The 20616-nt window shown below is 44.7% G+C and overlaps 1 protein-coding gene across 1 annotated transcript in view; it reads right to left on the reverse strand.

Moving 5' to 3' along the window:
• Nucleotides 1-20616, reverse strand: part of LOC111976655 (agrin-like) — a 411714-nt gene that overhangs the window by 160845 nt on the left and 230253 nt on the right. The window contains exons 5-7 of the mRNA XM_070448114.1: nt 13367-13591; nt 11734-11958; nt 7389-7595 (exon numbers count right to left, since the gene is read on the reverse strand). Coding sequence (XP_070304215.1) covers nt 7389-7595; nt 11734-11958; nt 13367-13591 — 657 coding nt within the window. The remainder of the gene's footprint in view (nt 1-7388; nt 7596-11733; nt 11959-13366; nt 13592-20616) is intronic.

Here is a 20616-nt window from a genome sequence, read left to right on the forward strand (position 1 = left end):
AGTCAAGATTTAGAGGCGAGCTGAATGCACTCGGCGGGCGTTCTGTATATAAGCCAGGAGAGATGGAGTGTCATGTTCTTAGCCGTGTTTGCGTGGGTAATATATACGGTTCAACACTGTACATATGGATGTAAAAGCAGGGAGATTATATTTTTGCGGTAGAGCATCTCCCTACTCATGCATATGTAGATTGGAATCTTCCTTGCTCCCTGGTCAAATTCAGGATTACTCCCAATGTCACGATAAGAATCAGAGAAAAGCTCTCCCCATGCTGTCAGTAGCCAATCGGGTGAGGGAGAGGCGGGTGTCAGTGCCACCATTGTAGAGAAGCAGCCAATGGGAAGCTTCATTACTCAGTTTTGTCGGTGCTGCAAGGAGGGGGGGTGGGCTGTCACCCGTGTCTCGCTAGCAGTGAAAACATTTATGGAACATATTAAAACAGGTGCCAGAACGGGAGAGAAAAGGATAAATATTAGCATAGAGTGAAAGGAAGGCCCGCGGGCCCTGTTTCCCTGCTACGGAGCACTTATCACAGAGTAATGGCTGCAAGGGGATAAAACCAAACACCTTAGTCCTCCACTTGCTTTTTAAAACCCCAAACACGTTTTATTTTCTACCAGACGACATAGGGAACACATATGAAGTGAAATACAGCGAAACAGAGGGTGAGAGAGAGGGGGGTGGGAGAAAAGGGGAAAATAAAAAGAGGGAAATATAGAAAAAGCGAAAGTAAATGAGGACAGAGAAAGACAACAATGAGGGAACACATACAATGGTTCTTCCTTTAAAAGTTGTGTCATACTGTAGCACAGCTTGCTGGCTGCCGCAGATACTATGGCACGTTATTGAAGTGTCAGCCATTGTTGCCATTCTATTCCAAGAAAAACGAAAAACGTAACCCTCAGGATTTCCGTAAGGAAAATATGGCGCTGTACAATGTGACTGGTTGGGAGTAGGCTACTAAGTGACAGCGAGTGAAAAGCTAAATAATCCTAACATTTCCACACCCTAATTGTAGTCTAACCAATACCCAAACGGAGATTCAGTGAAAATAAAAATCGAATTGATTTATCAAGACCAGTCCGCATGCTTGTCTCAGAGCAGCGCGAAACGGTTCTGAAATAGTTGACCACACGCAGGTTGGCTATTGCTCCAAATCCTATCATAACAATTGGATGACTTTTGGTGTTCCAGTAAGGAACAATGTGTTGCCTTCATTAGCCTACTTTATTCCAATATTTCTGTCAATCAGTGATATTTATTCCCATAGTATACTATTCCTATAGTATTCCCATTCATTGCGTGTGAATTCATAAACCATGTGCCATGGAATCGGTACATCGAAAATCTCTTCCCAACTATATTGCAATCTACATGGCACAGCTGTCAATTTTCTGGTCCTTAAATGAAACTGGTATATATTTTTATTTATCACAATTTTCCGACAGACAAGTTCCTTACTTTTCCCCCCTTCCACTTGATAAAGGTTCCAATTGATACATTTTTATCAATTAGTACATTTGAGTTTAACCACAATATTTGTTGTATTATTTGTTCTGTATTTTCTGGTGGTTTAAACTGAAACTTTCTATGGCTTGTTTAATTAAAAAATAACAATATGTTGGAGATTATTTCGTTTTCAAATAACCGAAAGTCAGCGGTTATAATCTGAATAAAGGGAAAAAGGCCATTCTTGAAATTGGTTTGTTTGTTATTTGGAATGATTTATTTCTGTTTTTAGAGGGAGAGATACCAAAAGCCCACCGTGCCTATTTTTGGAAAATCGCCAGTCCACATGTAAAGTGAAATTCCCCCATTGAATTTATCCAAATTATCTCTTAACTCCAGGACCACCAACAGTTGTTTGTTGTGGTTGCCTGATTCTGGACTCTAGTGCCAGAGAAGAAAACACCTCCATTAATTTACGAAAAGTTAATTTGTGCCACAGTTTAGACTACCAATAGATCAGGGTTCTAACTCCCCCTTGTGATAGTGTGGTATAATGACAGAATGCCACCATCTACCACTAACTGTTGCAGCATAAGCTCGTAACTTTTAAAGGAAGAACCACTGTACAAAGATGAGCTCCTCCATCTCATGACGTGTATATGTACAGAGGAGAGAGGAGAGGTGGAGGAGAGGAAGGAAGGTAAAGCAGGCCACCAAACAGCAGATGGGCATCATTTAATGGTGGTCCACACAGAAGGCATACATTGTGAGAGAGGGGGAGGGAGGGAGGGAGGGAGGGAGGGAGGGAGGGAGGGAGGGAGGGAGGGAGGGAGGGAGGGAGGGAGGGGTACAACAGACAGGGTAAGGGGAGGGGTGGCTCACCAAAGCAGAACCCTGCTATACCCATAAGGCCTGGTGACTGCTGCAACTCTGCCACTACTGAAACACACACACACACCCTCATCACCACACACACACACACACTTCAGTCCGCTATGGGCCACGTTAAATATAATCCCTAGTACCCCTGCCATACCGTCAACCTGACTCCCAGAGCAACTACACTAATTAGATTCATTACCAAACATCACTGGAGGTCCTCGCTGGGTTTAATAGCTACTCAGCCTATTATTGTTGATGAGCATAATCACAGCCAGCAACTAGTGTCGTCGCATGGCGGAGATGCTAATCAAATAAACATGCAAATGATAAATATTCACCGGAGAGGCTTGTGTATATGCCATTTAGCAGACACTTCTTTATCCAAAGCGACTTACAGTCATGCGTGCATACAGGGTGTCACCGTAGGCGCACTTTACTCCCCAGTTTTCCTCCTTCGCTGAAGCTCTTTGTCAATGACAATGTCTCTCTGGCTGAGTGATTCTCCGTTAACCTCCAGGAGGAGAGTGCGTGTGTGAATGTGCACACACACACACACACACACACACACATACGCATGTACACATACACACACACAAACAATGAGACAATATTGCACCGCTCTCAAATGGTATTCAAACCAATTATCTAACCATCTGACTAAGTACTTCACTGTCTGTCTGTGTGTCTGTCTGTGATCCGCTGTACCATCTAATGTGTCCCTGTCTCGCAGCAGTAAAAGCTTTCTTTGAGCGCTCTGGGTTAAGGCAGACACATCTTAAGCCCCTTGGACTTTTTTCATCTGAGCACCTGGGGAACGCTATGACCTGGCCACTCACAATCCACCGCCATTCATCTTTAAAGTGGCTGTCTCATGAGAGACTGACCTCGAACACGTTCCCGTTGAAGACCATATGGGCTTATAAATCAAAACAGGGCCTCATTGTCTTTTTCAGCTTGTAAGATGGTTGTGTCCAATGCTCCTCAATTTTTTTGCGGCACTGACCAAATTTCAGGTCTTGAACGTTGTGGAAATGTTTRGCAACTCCCGAGCGCACGTTTACTGTGAACACTGAGGCTGTACCCGCTTTAAGTTACAGTTTTAACAGTGGTCAAGTAGGCTACTGTGGCTATGTGATCATAATGTAGGCCTACCAGAGTTGCCTACCATCAAAAACAACGGAGATAATACATCCCATAACAAGTTAACATGGAAATAGCTGTTACATCATTCAGCCTACAGTAGCAGCCAATGTGTGGTGTTCAACGTAGGTCTACATTCCATGAGACTTTTGACAAAGACATGTAGGGCTTGACATGAACCTGTTTATCCACTTGTCCATCAGACAAGGAGGTGGCTGAAAATGTTGTTGGGTCGTTTGGTGCAAGAAACCGCTTTACAAAATAAAATGCATTATTATTCCCATACCATTACTACAGAGAATCAGACAAATGATGCTACCCTCTGCTACTTAGCTTATTCAAGCCTGTCTCAAAATACAACACTGCCCCTTTAAGACAAGAAAAAAGCTCTTTACCAGACTAGCTTTTCAAAGATGTCTAGAAACGTGCACGTTTTGTGCTCTTGTAGGAAGCAATCACTCCATTATTGCTGACTACAAATTATCTATACATGGGCTAATAACTCACTAACCAGCAAAATAATCTAAACAAAACGAACACGTGGTTACATGCAGCTCTTGCTTTGATCTGAAAACAAACGCATCTACTCATGACCACAGCTGTAAACACAGTCCAGTTCTAAGTAAATGGCACAGATCCATATATGGCAATGGTCTATTTGCATATAGGCCTACTACAGCTGTGATTGGTTATGCCGCACCGGTCTGAGTAGTTTGTTTTGGTATGCTGCATTGAAAGTGGCAACTATTGTGWTGATTCAATCACAATTGCCACATTAAAAGGGAAACATTGATAGTGTTAACTAACAGGAAAAACTCAACAAAGTTGAGTTAAGTTCAATCTGGTGCTTCTCTCCGTGGGCTGATATTTCTTCTGCGCTTTGCGCAGCAGTCCCAGGGGAGCAGCGCAACGGTCTCGGGCTACTGCTTGCAGCACAAGCAGCTTAGAGGGAACATTGGTTGTGTCCAGTATGATTAGGGAAGTTTGTGGCCCCCCCCATAGGGGACAAGTGGCCCTTGAGGGATACAAAGAGTGAAAGGGCGGATGACAGTCACATTAGGGGGGTTGTCACCACACTCACGATTAGGTGTCATACATGGAAATATATTCAGCCCTCCATATGGCTTGTGGCGTGACTGATCGATAAACTAGCGCCATCTCACGCCCAATAAGAGAGGAGTGTGTGTGGGTTTGGGCTAGCGACAGCCATGGCACCCCATCGTCCCAGTTTTTCGCTCTCCATCCATCCCACGGTCGACGCTCTTAGAGCTCTCGGGAAGTGACAAAAGGCTGGCCAGTTCCATTCAGCAGACGATGGAGACTGAACCACTTCAGGCTTATTGGGGTGCATGTAGAAGACTGTACACACACCATGAACGCCAGAACAGCAGCTGGATGGGAGGACTATAGATGAAAAAGGACAGCAGGGACCCTCTCTTCTGCACTGTGTGTGTGTGTGTGTGTGCTTGCAATCACTATACAGTTCTGATGTACAGTAAGTGATTTGAAGTATGTTTTAGACTGCCATTGAAGTTAGCAGGGGACTGTGGTTCCCAGAGGTGGCATGTGGTTTGGCCCAGTAAGGATGACTCAAGCTCCTTTGTGGAGTGTGTGTGTTGTGGTTAGGATGGAAGTACGGTGTGAGACAATGGCTGCCACGGTCACAGTGATGAGAGATAGCGTGTCCTTTGCTGCATGCCACGTGGCACAGCTGTAACTGTAACCTGTCCTCTGATTGTGCTATTGATCGCTTCGTGACAAGGAGGCTATTTAGACACAGACACCGTCACATACAAAACAGCTGCACACACACACACACACACACACACACACACCCACACACACACACACACACACACACACACACACACACACCACACACACACACACACACACACACACACACACACACACACACACACACACACACACACACACACACACACACACACACACACACACACAACAAGAAGCCTGCACACACAAAACCAAACATACACACACACACCCTCTCACACATACTCCCCCACAACTAAACCAACAGCCCCGGGCACCTCACTCCTCTCCTTTTGATGTTGAATTAAATCTGAAAGGAGATTTAAATCTAACTCTCATCACGTCGTCAAGCAAATATGCAAATGTCAATAGAAACGCATTGAAAAACGTACTGTAACTCGCCACCGGGCTAAAATACGCCGAAAAGAATGGTGACCGTTTACTTTGTCAGAAATAATTAAATAATAAATAAAAAAACATAAGCACGGCAGACATTTCACATGTTAATTTATGCGTGACAAAAAGACAGGGGAAGAGATGAGAAAAAAACTATGCTAATGAGTTGCACCATGATACTGCGAAGCCATGCTTCAACGTCACCCCGCCGAGTACAACTTAGTATTCAGATAACCAACCGGAGTGAGATAGAGATATCTGTCTGAGGAGAACTAGAGAGGAGTTTTGCTACGGAACGACTGTGGCCCCGCATTTAGTTCGTCTATCGAATGCAGACACTCTACATCAGGGGTAGACTATCTATACCCTGTGAGAACCACTGTGGGTGCAGGTTTTTACTCTGGCCAAGCAGTAACACACCCACGATTCTACAAAATCAACTCATCGTAGTTTTCGATCAAGGCTTTGATTTGCTGAATCGCGTGTGTTACTGCTTGGCAGGAGCAAAAGCCTGCATCTGTGCCAGATGGCCTTCACAGCGGTATAGTTTGCCCACCGCTGATCTAATTCTACATCTACAAACACCCCTAGTCAATTGATTATATGAAGTTGAGAGACCTAGTCAGCAGGCACTTATAGGCATTGGGCATAGCTAAAGTCAGTGCCCGGGTGGCAAGGGAGAGGTTGGGCATAGGGCAGGGGGGAGGGTCTACATGCAGCAGTAGAGGAGAGAATGGTGGAGTGGTACAGGGGGAGGGTCTACATGCAGCAGTAGAGGAGAGAATGGTGGAGTGGTACAGGGGGAGGGTCTACATGCAGCAGTAGAGGAGAGAATGGTGGAGTGGTACAGGGGGAGGGTCTACATGCAGTCTGCCATGCTAGGGTAGCAGGGAACCATCATAGGCTGAGGGTTGAGGGAAAAGGGAGTTGGGAGATGGGAAAGGGGTTAACACAACAAAACACAGCACTGGGAAGATGAGGAGCTCCCCAACCTCACGGACGGACGCTTTCTTCCTCCCGCAGACACAGTAGGGCTGCAAGGAGGGTGCACAGAGGAGAGACAAGAGCGACAGCTTGGAGTGTTGGGAGAGAGAACGTACTACTCCGTTATCGAGAGAGAGAGAGAGCGAGAAAGGGAAAAGAAAAAGAAAAGAGAAAAGAGAAAAGAGAAAGAGGAAGAGAAAGGAGAAAGAAAACCACCCCTGTTTAGTCCAATTGGAGGAGAGTCTCTGACCCCCCAAGTGGTCAGTGTCCATCAGAGGTCAAAGGTTGAACTCTCCCCTGCTGAAGTGAGGGGTGTGTCCCGACAGACAGACAGAGGCACTGAAATAGAAAGAATACCTGTTGAAAAAGGAAGCCACACAGACAGAAAAGAGACAGACGGAGACAGACAGGCGAGACACAAATTTGTGTTGTGAAGAGAGAGAGAGAGAAACCATTGAAGTGGAAGACTGGCACTACCGGGAAGGTAGGAGGACATGAACGAAACATGAAGGCTGTTGTGTTTCATGTGTCACGTGATGGCGGAGCGTGACGGGCATGAGGTAGATGGGGGATGAATGGAAACGTGGTGGTCATGGTAACTTCCTGTCTTTTCGCTTTTTCACCTCCCCTCCCACCACAGACAAGTCAAGAGACAGACAGAACAAACACACATACAGTACTTACACAGGACAGGAGGAGCCAACCAAAGGAAGAAAGAGAGAGAAAGACCAGAGGCTTCTCCCCTAGAGGACCTGACTCACCACACGGGCCTTGCTGCTTGACGGGGATGTGGGCTTTAGCCAGGCACTCGGCCCGTCGCCGCTCACAGTTGTTGACGTAGCTGCGTCCGTCTTTGCCGCACAGCGGCTTGTAGGTCCCGTCGCACTGGATAGGCTCGCAGGAGCAGCGCACGCCTAGACGTTCCACCTGGCACACGCCATTGAACTTGCACTCCACCTTGCACATCTCTGCAAAATGGACGAGGGACATTGTTGTTTCTTGTTTTTCAATGTTTAATTTTCCTCTGTAAAGCATGTTGAGACGTTGTGATAGTGGACTTAAAATAAAATGTGACTTGAAATGTGATGCAGAAAATCAGTCGACGAATCGAGGCAATCTTAGAGAAGGTTGAGGCACCTTGAGAGCTTCAAATTCATTATGTTCTCTATCACTGGATCAAATGTGTACATGAATTCAATTTGGAGCCATTCCTCTCTTTCTCTTTCCTGTAAAGTGGTCATGCTATGCTGGAACCTAATTACGGAGCTGCATTCTCTGGGAGTCGAACATAAGAGGGACGTACTATATGATGTCATTGATCTACATTTCAAATGAAATGACTGTTGAAGTACATTTTTTTTTTTGAAAACAAAAAACTATTATGCCTATCCATTTCACTTCAGTAAAAGACAGATAGAGAATGGGTTCTTGTTAACTTGATCGAGAACTAAATAAATTCACAGGAACACACAGTGCTAAGGCTTCTACTGAGAAGTTGGAAGTCCCATATGTATCCACATAATAGCGGTCTTTATCTGTACTCAAGCTTGACTACAAAATATTGCTAACAAAAGAGAGTCAGTGTGTTGCAGGGCAGAAACTGAGAATTATTTGAAGCACAAAACCACAGTTGTCTGTAGTAGAGTGCATCACACCATGAACATTGGTCTTTAACTCTATGGGGAGTCTCAGATGTGTGGAGATGAGGTGAGAGCAGAAAAGCTACAGCCGTGGTGGTGGTCCACTGAAGCCCCTATCACACAACAGGAACATTGGATTTCTTCAGATCGGTATCATCTATGATGATGATGGCGCCGGAGGAGATGGCTGACGTTTTACGGGCTCCTAACCAATTGTGCTATTGTGTGTTTTTTTAAAGTTATTTGTCATTTACTTTGTACATAATGTTTCTGCCACCGTCTCTTACGACCGAAAAGAGCTTCTGGATATCAGGACAGTGATTACTCACCTCGAACTGGATGAAGATTCTTTCTTTAACGAGTCGGACGCAAAGGATTTAGTTCAGACAATCGACAAGGCCCAAATCCCTGTCATTCACATGAAGAAGAGACGGAGATCGCCTTGTAAGGATCCGACAGCGAGTGTGTAATCTGCCTTTACCATTGGTGCTATTAGCCAATGTGCAATCATTGGATAATAAAATGGATGAGCTCCGATCAAGACTATCCTACCAACGGGACATTAAAAACTGTAATATCTTATGTTTCACCGAATCGACATGGATAACATACAGCTGGCTGGGTTTTCAGTCCATCAGCAAGACAGAACAGCTGCCTCCGGTAAGACAAGGGGTGGCTGTACGTGTCTATTTGTAAACAACAGCTGGTGCACGAAATCTAAAATTAAGGAAGACTCAAGGTTTTGCTGGCCAGAGGTAGAGTATCTCATGATAAGCTGTAGACCACACTATTTACCTGTCTATTTACCACCACAAACCGATGCTGGCACTAAGACGGCTCTCAACGAGCTGTATAAGGCCATAAGCAAACAAGGAAATGCTCATCCAGAGGTGGTGCTCCTAGTGGCCAGGGACTTTAATGCAGGCAAACTTAAATCAATTTTACCTAATTTCTACCAACATGTCACATGTGCAACCAGAGAGGAAAACACTTGATACCATCTTTACTCCACACACAGAGATGCGTACAAAGCTCTCCCTCACCCTCCATTTGGCAAATCTGACCATAACTCTATCCTCCTTGTTCCTGCTTACAAGCAAAAACTAAAGCAGGAAGTACCAGTGACTCGCTCAATAAGGAAGTGGTCAGATGATGCAGATTCTAAGCTACAGGAGTGTTTTGCTAGCACAGACTGGAATATGTTCCGGGATCATTCAGATGGCATTGAGGAGTACACCACATCAGTCACTGGCTTCATCAATAAGTGCATTGATGACATCATCCCCACAGTGACGGTACGTACCCCCAGCCAGAAGCCATAGATTACAGGCAACATCTGCACTGAGCTAAAGGGTAGAGCTGCCGCTTTCAAGGAGCGAGACACTAACTCAGATGTTTATAAGAAATCCCGCTATGCCATCCGACAAACAATCAAACAGGCAAAGCATCAATACAGGACTAAGATTGAATCGTACTACACCGGCTCCGATGCTCGTCGAATGTGGCAGGGCTTGCAAACTATTACGGACTACAAAAGGAAGCACAGTGACACGAGCATACCAGACGAGCTAAATAACCTCTATGCTCGCTTTAAGGAAAGCAACACTGAAGCATGCATGAGAGCATCAGCTGTTCCGGACGACTGTGTGATCACACTCGCCGTAGCCGATGTGAGTAAGAGCTTTAAACAGGTCAACATTCACAAGGCCGCAGGGCCAGACGGATTACCAGGACGTGTACTTTGAGCATGCACTGACCAACTGGCAAGTGTCTTCACATTTTCAACCTGTCCCTGACCGAGTCTGTAATACCAACATGTTTCAAGCAGACCACCGTAGTTCCTGTACCCAAGAACACCAGGCTAACCTGCCAAAATGACTACCGACCCGTAGCACTCACGTCTGTAGCCATGAAGTGCTTTGAAAGGCTGGTCATGGCTCACATCAACACCATTATCCCAGAAACCTTAGACCCACTCCAATTTGCATACCGCCCCAACAGATCCACAGATGATGCAATCTCTATTGCACTCCACGCTGCTCTTTCCCACCTGGACAAAAGGAACACCTACGTGAGAATACTATTCGTTGACTACAGCTCAGCGTTCAACACCATAATGCTCTCAAAGCTCATTACTAAGCTAAGGACCCTGGGACTAAGCACCTTCCTCTGCAACTGGATCCTGGAAATTCCTGATGAGCCACCTCCCAGGTGGTGAGGGTAGGTAACAACACATCTGCCACGCTGATCCTCAACACGGGGGCCCCGTGTTGTACTCCCTGTTCACCCATGACTGTATGGCCAAGCACGACTCCAACACCATCATTAAGTTTGCTGACGACACATCAGTAATAGGCCTGATCACTGACAACGATGAGACAGCCTATAGGGAGGAGGTCAGAGACCTGGCAGTGTGGTACCAGGATAACAACCTTTCCCTAAATGTGATCAAGACAAAGGAGATGATTGTGGACTACAGGAAAAGGAGAACAGAGCACACCGCCATTTTCATCGACGGGCCTGTAGTGGAGCAGGTTGAGAGCTTCAAGTTCCTTGGTATCCACTTCACCAACAAACTATCATAGTCCAAACACAGCAAGATAGTCGTGAAAAAGGTCACGACAATGACTATTCCCCCTCAGGAAACTGAAAATATTTGGCATGGGTCCTCAGATCCTCAAAATGTTTAACAGCCGCACCATTAAGAGCATCATGTCTAGTTGCATCACCGCCTGGTATGGCAACTGCTCGGCCTTCGACCGCAAGTCACTGCAGAGGGTAGTGCGTACGGCCTAGTACGTCACTGGAACCAAGCTTCCTGCCATCCAGGACCTCTATACCAGGCGGTTTCAGAGGAAAGCCCTAAAAATTGGTAAAGACTCCAGCCAGCCTAGTCATAGACTTTTCTCCTTGCTACCGCATGGTAAGTGGTACCGGAGCGCCAAGTCTAGGTCCAAAAGGCTTAACAGCTTCTACACCCAAGCCATAAGACTCCTGAACAGCTAATCAAATGGCTACCTAGACGATAACCGGTGCCCCCACACATTGACTTTGTACTGGTACCCCCTGTATAAAGCCTCACTAATGATATTCTATTGTTGCTCCTTCATTTAAAAAACAAACATTTTTTACAGTTTATTTTAGTAAATACTTTCTTAACATTTATTTTTCTTAAAATTGCATTGTTGGTTAAGGAATTGTAAGTAAACATTTCACTGTAAGGTCTACTACACCTGTTGTATTTGGCACGTGACAAARACAATTGGATTTTATTTGATCTACTGTAACCTGACTGTGCAGTAAACCTGACAGTGCAGATAGCCCAGATAAGCCTTTGTGAGCTTTTATCAAGCAAACCATCTGGTGTCATGCATGTAACACAACACAGCCCGTAAAGAACATGGTAAATTATCTATTGGTCATGGCAGTGCAGTTTGTGTGTGCGTGCATGAACGTGCTGGCACACCTTGTTTCTTGCAGCGGCCCGGGTGGATCTTCCTGAGGTCAATGCCCTTCTGCATGCCCGTCCTCGTCATATGGCACTCGCTCTCGTACGTCTGGCTGTCGCTGGCGCACAGTGGCTCATTGACGGGTGGGCAGGACTCCGGAGGGGCAAAGGTCAGGGGCTGGCGGGTACGTGGCTCCACCCGGCATGCCACGTTCAGACTGTTCTCGCTGTCTTTGCAGGGGTCTATGAACAGGGGAGAGAAAGAGAGAGGTTAGTGGTAGGACATGGTTATCCATCACCAGTGATATGCTGGAGATAGGCCTGCTACCAATACGGGCTGCCCTGGAAAGGCAAAGTGGAAAGCCAAGAAGCCCATGGATCTAAGAGGACGACAGGCTGGCAGCTGGCGCTGGTGGCCATATCAACTGTAATCATAATGGAACTGGGGAGATGCTTATTGAAATAGGAGCTGTTTGCCTGCTCAACTTCGTCTCATCTCTCTACACGGTCTTGTATAGAGCAAGGGGACAAAAAGGATTTATGTACCTCTGCGCCGCATTAAAACACTGCCAAGCTGCGAGCAAGTCATTCGAAACACCACCGTGGAGGATGAGACCAAAAGGACAGAGAGAGAGAAAGGGAGAGAAAAGGCCCTGGCTCGAGAAACAAAGAGCGACAACAGGAGCACAAAAGTGACAATGGTAGCTTGACTTCCACAGCCCGGGCTGGGCAGGCAGGACAACAACAGGGCCAACGCCAGCAACACATTGCCAAGGTCAGTTATTGTAGGGATTGTGTATATTAGCACAATGGAATCGCTAACACAGGAGGATATAAAGTGTGGGACCATTACCAACTGTTTTTTTTTTGCAAAAATACCTGACACCAGAAATGCAATGATGCAACACAAGCCCAGCTATTATCCCATTTGCAAAAACCATTACCTCCCATTAACACACCAGCACGGCTTCCAAGAGGCAATTAGACAGACCGTGGAGGTGCTGGCTAGCCTAGCCCCAGCTGTATATATAAAGCATCACCATTTGTCTGACGCTGGCGAGCCAGTTGAGACAGCCAAAGCTTGGACAGAATCGCTCAGGAAGATTTAGGGGCCCACCGGGCCAGCTCTCCTGAGGACCCGGGCCTCCCCCCTGGGGGTAAGGCAACATGGAGCCTGGTCTCACCGGCTTGGAATGGATATATATTCGAGCCGTCCTCTGGGGGCCTGAGACTCCATCTCCCTTCCATTCTGTAGTCTCTCAGGGTCTCACTTTTGGGACGCTAGTTTGTCTGGTTAGCTCTATCTGGCTCTTTCGCTCGGCGCGAATGTCTCAAAGTCAGACGTCCTCAGGAGAAAACGACCAAAACAAACAGCGGGTGACACAAAACAACTATCGAACTGGCCAGCTCTAAAAACAAGTGGCTTTGTTTGTCAACAGTGAATAATCCACACAGCTGGAAGAGTTTGCATGAAGAAAAAAAAGCTATGAATTTGAAAACCAGTCACATGATGTCAGAGAGATAGAAGACAATGAAACTCCAGAGGGATGTGAAGAGAGCGAAAGAAAAAAAGAAGCAAAAAAGAAAGAAAGAACAAAAGAAAGGAGGGAGAGGGAGGGAGGGTAGATGAGAAGTATATGAGGGGACTCACTGCAGTATCCCTGGTGCTGCAGTCGGAAGTTCTTCTGGGTGTGGCAGGCTTGCTTGTAGAGCTCGCACTCGTTGCGGTAGTCTTGGCCGTCACTGCCACACACCACCTGCTCGGGCTTACCGTCGCAGCTCAGCGGGCACATGCACTTGGCCGACAAGGAGTCTGATGACTGGATGCAGGTGCTGCCGTAGCTGCAGGTCACCTCACTGCACGGGTCCTCCAGGGCTGCAGGGAGAGAGAAGACAGAGGTACTGTAGGTATTAGGGTTTGTGTGTGTGTGTGTGTGTGTGTGTGGGGGGGGGGTTCTTCTACCTTTGTGCGGACCTAAAATCCCCAAAAGTCCCCGTAAGGATAGTTAAACAAGGAAAACTCTCCCTCGTAGGGACATTTATCACATCCCGATGAGGACAAAGGCTAGGGTTATGAGTTAGGTTTAGGGTTGCGGGTTAAAGTTAGGGTTATGGGAAGGGTTAGGGATTTTGAATGGAAGTTAATTTTAGGTCCCCATGAGGATAGAACAAAATGTGTGTGTATATGTGTGTGTGTGCTTGAGGGTGGGGGGAGTGTTGTGTATGGGTTATGCAGGAACACTTGACTCTACCATCACAATTAGCCATCATCATGTCAACCCCTGTGGTCTTTTATTGACTGAAACATTGGTTGAAGATCCATTGAAAACACTTTGGAGAATTCAAGAAGGCCAGGGAGCTACAGTGTCTACCATAAGTAACAACAATGTAAGCAAGTTCCATAGAGGTTTAAATACAAAATGTACACATGCTACCTTTTCACAACAGCGTGTCAGCCTATTTGTGTGCAGATGGAAAAAGTGCAGTGGATGGGTTACTCTGGGCTGAAGAATTACATGACAGCCCTGACTAAGGATTCCCAGACGGTCATAGATGGCTGGCTGTACAAACAATTTGCATTAATTTGCTGTCGGCCAATTGAAGGAGATTTTGCATTCACAATACAATCTGAATTGCTATGCTTTAGCGTGCTCTTCTTCTGGCAGCTGAGGGGAGCCCCTGAATGTGTACTTTTCTGAAAAGAAGAAAGCAGTATTTCCATATAGAGAACTTTGTTTCCAGCGACTTAATAAACACCACTGCCACTCCGGAGTGACTCATTCTGCCGATGTGAGTGGGTGGAACTTCTAATTTAGCGGACGTCTATTTTCTATCTCATATTCTCGACAAAGTAGCGTCATCAGATGAAGACCCCCGATACATATTTATGACAGGCATTAAAACAAACACCCTCTATGCACCAGGGAAGTGGGGTTCCTCTGACAAGCGCCGAGACTCTCATTCCGTATGCACTGCCACTTTTGGAATAATGTATATCCGTGTGCAATATCCCTATTTTGTTGCAATGCTTTGTCTATGAATTTCACTTCAGGGACGGATGCTACGATATAGTAATCCACAAACCTTCAGCGTACCCTTTCTTGTTTTATCCCCCCCTATCTCCAATTAAAGAAAGTCTTATTCCTCTACTTCAGGCGATGTTTGTCTCAGAAGACTGTGCTCTACTTCTTCCGGTGGATCTTGGGGGTCGACTCTCGTCGCCCTAATGAGAGTCTAGGATCTGGGAGAGGGAAGAAGAGTGCTTTTTTTCCTGTGCCGTCGGATCAAAGTCTCACACATGTCCCTCACATCTTGACATCTTTTGTTCTCTTTCTACCTCTCTCGTCTTCAAATTGTTTCTAGACACGGCGGAGTGGTGTCGCTAACGAATGTGTCTTTGTTTCAGTTCGAATTCGATGTGATACTACAAATGGAGCTGGCCAACTGGTGACAGGTATTACCAACCAGAGAATGTGAGCAGAGCGAAGGCCATCATAGATTTTGGCCCAATAGGCCTGGCATATTCCCACATTCAAGGAGCTTTCCGTTTTGATTTGTTTATTTTAGCCAAAAAACCTTTAGGCATACTTACAAGAAAAAAAATTATAAAACAACTTTATCCCATTTTATATGAGATTCTCCAACATTGGCTTTGATTAAATGTCCAATATCCTCGCCCATGTGGACATTCTGTAAGAGTAATATATATGGGCAATTATTTGATGGTCCAACCGTATTCTGTCCCCTATCAACACTTTTTAAACTTTTGGTTACAGACAGAATGACATAAGAAAGTAGTCAAGACGACTAACTTGATTGAGCCTCCTCCTTGTAAATCTCACTAGGTCAGGATATTTAAGCTTCATATATCCACTAGTTCCAATATATCTATGTCATTCGTGATTTCCTCAAGTGCATGTGCGTGATAGTTTGTAGTGTGATTTCCTTTATGGTCCATAGAGGTATTTAAAACAGTATTTATATTTATATTATTATAATCTGCCACCATAATAATAGAGTATTGGTTTGCTTGTAGGGTTGATCAATTATAATACACTACCGTTCAAAAGTTTGGGGTCACTTAGAGATGTCCTTGTTTTTGAAAGAAAATGGAATATCTACATAGGCGTACAGAGGCCCATTATCAGCAACCGTCACTCCTGTGTTCCAATGGCACGTTGTGTTAGCTAATCCAAGTTGACCATTTTAAAAGACTAATTGATCATTAGAAAACCCTTTTGCAATTATGTTAGCACAGCTGAAAACTGTTGTGCTCAATAAAGAAGCAATAAAACTGGTCATCTTTAGGCTAGTTGAGTATTTGGAGCATCAGCATATGTGGGTTCGATTACAGTCTCAAAATGGCCAGAAACAAACAACTTTCTTCTGAAACTCGTCAGTCTATTCTTGTTCTGAGAAATGAAGGCTATTCCATGCGAGAAATTGCCAAGAAACTGAAGATCTTGTACAAGGCTGTGTACTACTCCCTTCACAGAATAGCGCAAACTGGCCCTAACCAGAATATAAAAAGGAGTGGGAGGCCCCAGTGCACAACTGAGCAAGAGGACAAGTACATTAGAGTGTCTAGTTTGAGAAACAGATGCCTCACAAGTCCTCAACTGGCAGCTTCATTAAATAGTACTGGCAAAACACCAGTCTCAACGTCAACAGTGAAGAGGCGACTCCGGGACGCTGGCCTTCTGTTAGTGTCTTAACGACCGTTCCACAGGTGCATGTTCATTAATTGTTTATGGTTCATTGAACACGCATGGGGAAAAGTGTTTAAACCCTTTACAATGAAGATCTGTGAAGTTATTTGGATTTTTACGAATTATCTTTGAAAGACATGGTCCTGATAAAGGGACGTTTTTTTTGTTGCTGAGTTTATATTGTCCCTTACATCATTACCCCCTAGCAACAGATGTGGGTTACACACACACACACATACACACTCATACACACTCAACCCCTTTCCCCCACAAACAATCATAAGCTCAGATGCTCAACAGTTGTTCCATCCCAGAGCCCAACTCAAGAAAGGACTTGGTTTACGAACGTATTTACAGTTGCAGCTGTTTGAGAAGGCATGCAAAATTTAGCAAATTGTCAAGTCCTAGGTGATGGAGATCAGGTACACCCCCTTCCCCTGAAACACACACATGTTGTGACCATTTCCCTAAGCATCTCTGTGCAGTCAGACCTTTGATTATTTTGTGCCACCAGAGTGTGACTGCAGCTAGTGTTAGTGCAGTCTCGTTTAGTATGAGTGAGCTGTGTGTTGCCAGCACTGCCACTACCTGGGTGGGGGCACCCCACCAGAATCCCCACCGGCTGGGTACAAGGTCATCAAGGTTCTCATTAGCAGCTTTGAGAATTTCCTTGAATATTATGCTCTCCCATCAGGGGGATTTGGCTTTGTAGGACCAACCCTGTCAGGCAGGCTCAGAGTCTTGAAGGGGTGGTGCTGCTTTAGTAGGTCTCTGACCACATTCATCTTTCTGATTTGGCTGCGTATAGGCTACTTACAGTAGACCCATAGAAAATATAAGGACTTCTCCTTAGTGTATGGGTCTCTCAGGTGGGTGTCTAGGGAATAGGGTTGGGGACCATTTCATCAGGATAGGACAGTAAATAAATAAACCATTTTTTATAATTTATTTTAAAATGTATATCCCATTCACCTTTTCATGTTTATTCAAATATTTTTCATTAAATTCCATATGGTTTGGTTTTAATACTTAAAAATCAATTGGTAGGTCCAGGTAGTCACAAAAATGAATTGCTGTTGGTTAAATTGTGATTTAATGAATGGAGCGAATTTGGAGCGGGAGTTTTTTTTTTTCGTGAGCATGAAGTGGTTTTTAGCAGAGTAAGAACATGATCCAGGAGTGATGAGCGGGATTTCCAACCACTCAACTCCGCTCAGAGAATCTGTTACCACCCTGAAAATGAGTAAAGGTAGATGCAGGCCCATAGCAGTGCACCATTAACCCAGCACATGGGATCAATCTCCGCATTGCTCTAACCCCAGAAAGACTAGCCACATTACTAAAAGCTAAAAATAAAACATGGTTAATCTAGTTGTGGAATGATTCATTGACTGCAAGGAAAAGAGAAAACACAGCAAACCAAAAGGTCAGTACAATTCAGAGGGGTTTGGCTGTATTTAGGCATTCATGTACAGATCATGAATACAAATTCAGCTGAGGCATAGACACACACCTCTATGACTACAACAGACTCTAAACCATGTTCACAATTGAACCATGTCAGACACGTTGTCCATGCCCGAATACACTTGCGTTCTAAATAGTAGGCTGTTTGAGTAAGAAAAAAAAGAAAGTATGTGACATTTCGAAAAAGATAGTATACTATAAATGGTCGCTTGTCATACTCATTTCGGCTTTGACAACAGCTGATCAATTAGATATGGGGATGTGCTACCGAATACAAAAAGAATAGCGGGAAGCAACGTAATCGCTCATGACACATTCTCAGTATGTGAAAATAGTATGTGCATTTTCAAAAATCAAGTTTTAAATGCCACGATGCTATACGTATTTCAGCTTTTCATTTCGTAGAATTCGCAGCACAAWTTTGGGGAATTTCACAGTCACAATGCATTGGAAGAGAAGGGCTGCTAGTTTTGATAGCTAACTTTAGCACTTCTGTGGTGGTGTTGAAATCTAAGTCATATTTGTTCTTCTTAAAATGATCATGACTATTMCATCGTAACGTTACATCTTTGAAAACAAATCTGCTGCCTGCCATGCCTTTAGCTAGCTAGCTACATCACATGACAAACAGTATGTGGACACCTGCTCATCGAACATCTCATTCCGAAATCATGGGCCAATATTGAGTTGGTCCCACCTTTGCTGCTATAACAGCTTCCAGTCTTCTGGGAAGGCTTTCGACAAGATGTTGGAACATTCCTGCGGGGACTTTCTTCCATTCAGCCACAAGAGCATTAATGAGGTCGGGTACTGTTGGGCGATTAGGCTTGGCTCGCAGTCAGCGTTCCAATTCATCCCAAAGGTGTTCAATGGGGTTGAGGTCAGGGCTCTGTGCAGGCCAGTCAAGTTCTTCCACACTAATCTTGACAAACCATTTCTGTATAGATCTCGCTTTGTGCACGGGGGCATTGTCATGCTGAAACAGGAAAGGTCCTTCCCCAAACTGTTTCCACAAAGTTGGAAGCACAGAATTGTCTAGAATGTCATTGTATGATGTAGCGTTACGATTCCCCTTCACTGGAGCTAAGGGGCCTAGCCCGAACCATGAAAAACAGCCCCAGACCATTATTCGTCCTCCATTAAACTTTACAGTTGGCACTATGCATTGGGGCAGGTATCGTTCTCCTGGCATCCGCCAAACCCAGATTCATCCGTCGGACTGCCAGATGGTGCTTGGCATTGCGCATAGTGATCTCTGTAATGAGTGTTGCAACCGAGGACAGACAATTTCTACACGCACTTCTGTGAGCTTGTGTGGCGTACCACTTCGCGGCTGAGCCGTTATTGCACCTAGACATTTCCACTTCACAATAACAGCACTTACGGTTGACCGAGGCAGCTCTAGCAGGGCAGAAATTTGACTAACTGACTTGCTGGAAAGGTGGCATCCTATGACAGTGTCAAGTTGAAAGTCACTGAGCTCTTCAGTAAGGCCAATCTACTGCCAATGTTTGTCTATGGAGATTGCATGGCGGTGTGCTCGATTTTATACATCTGTCTGCAACGGGTGTGGCTGAAATAGCCGAATCCACTAATTTGAAAGGGTGTCCACATACTTTTGTATATATAGTGTATGTGCTTTAATAGTACGAGAACCTGTAACTGTTTGAAAAGTAACATTAGCTACAGGATTACTTGCTTGCTGTTGAGCGACAACTTAATATTAAACATTATCCTAGGGCTTGTGTTCAAACGGTTACTGGGTCTGATGACAATCAGGCATTTAATTACGTGGCGACCACGGCAGGAGAAATACCACAACAATAGGTTGAGTAAGTCATGTGGCCACTGCACTATTCACTGCCACTAGCTATAGCTAACGTTAGTAACGCGGTAGCCTACATTTCAAATGAAATAAAATGTTATTTGTCACATGCTTTGTAAAGCATATGTGTTGAAGAACAGTGAAATGCTTACTTCCAACAATGCAGACATACAGAAAATAGACATATAATAGAAAAGTAAAACACGTAATAATACAATTAGTAAAAAATACACAATGAGTAACYATAACTTGGTGATATACACAGAGTACCAGTACAGWGTCGATGTGCAGGGGTACGAGGTTATTGAGGTAGATATGTACATATAAATAGGAGTAAAGTGAGAGATAATAAACAGTAGCGCACATGATGAGTCAAAAAAGTTACTGCAAAAAGGGTCTGATCTCATGGAATAGAATAATAAAATGTACTGTTGGTGTTTTACTTTGAACATTTCAACATAAATATTGCAATCGCACATTTGCGCTATCTTGTTGCAGGTGCATGGTAACAATGAGATAATTTGAATGAAAAAAATCAACCCACACTACTCTTGCTAGTATCACTTTTTTATTGATGCTTACGTGTCGGCCTCTTGTCCTTCGTCAGAGATTTTCGCTCTAAACTAAATAAACCATAAACCGTATAATAATAATATATTTAATTTCTGTATAACTTTTCATAATCTCAAAGTGCATCAAAAGCAAAAAACAAGCAAAACATCACCATGAGTAGCCTAGCTATATTTGGCTAGGTCAACCAATAGAGGCCTAGTCTTTGAGTGTATGCATCTTCCAAAGGCGGAGAGGGACAGTTCATGACCTGATCAGGGAGATGGCTACTGGAACCTCCCTGCTGTTGCTGAAGATGGAGTCTGGTGACGATCTTGTAGAGGGCTAGCT

Source organism: Salvelinus sp. IW2-2015, linkage group LG17 (assembly GCF_002910315.2).
Source record: "Salvelinus sp. IW2-2015 linkage group LG17, ASM291031v2, whole genome shotgun sequence".
Taxonomy (NCBI): domain Eukaryota; kingdom Metazoa; phylum Chordata; class Actinopteri; order Salmoniformes; family Salmonidae; genus Salvelinus; species Salvelinus sp. IW2-2015.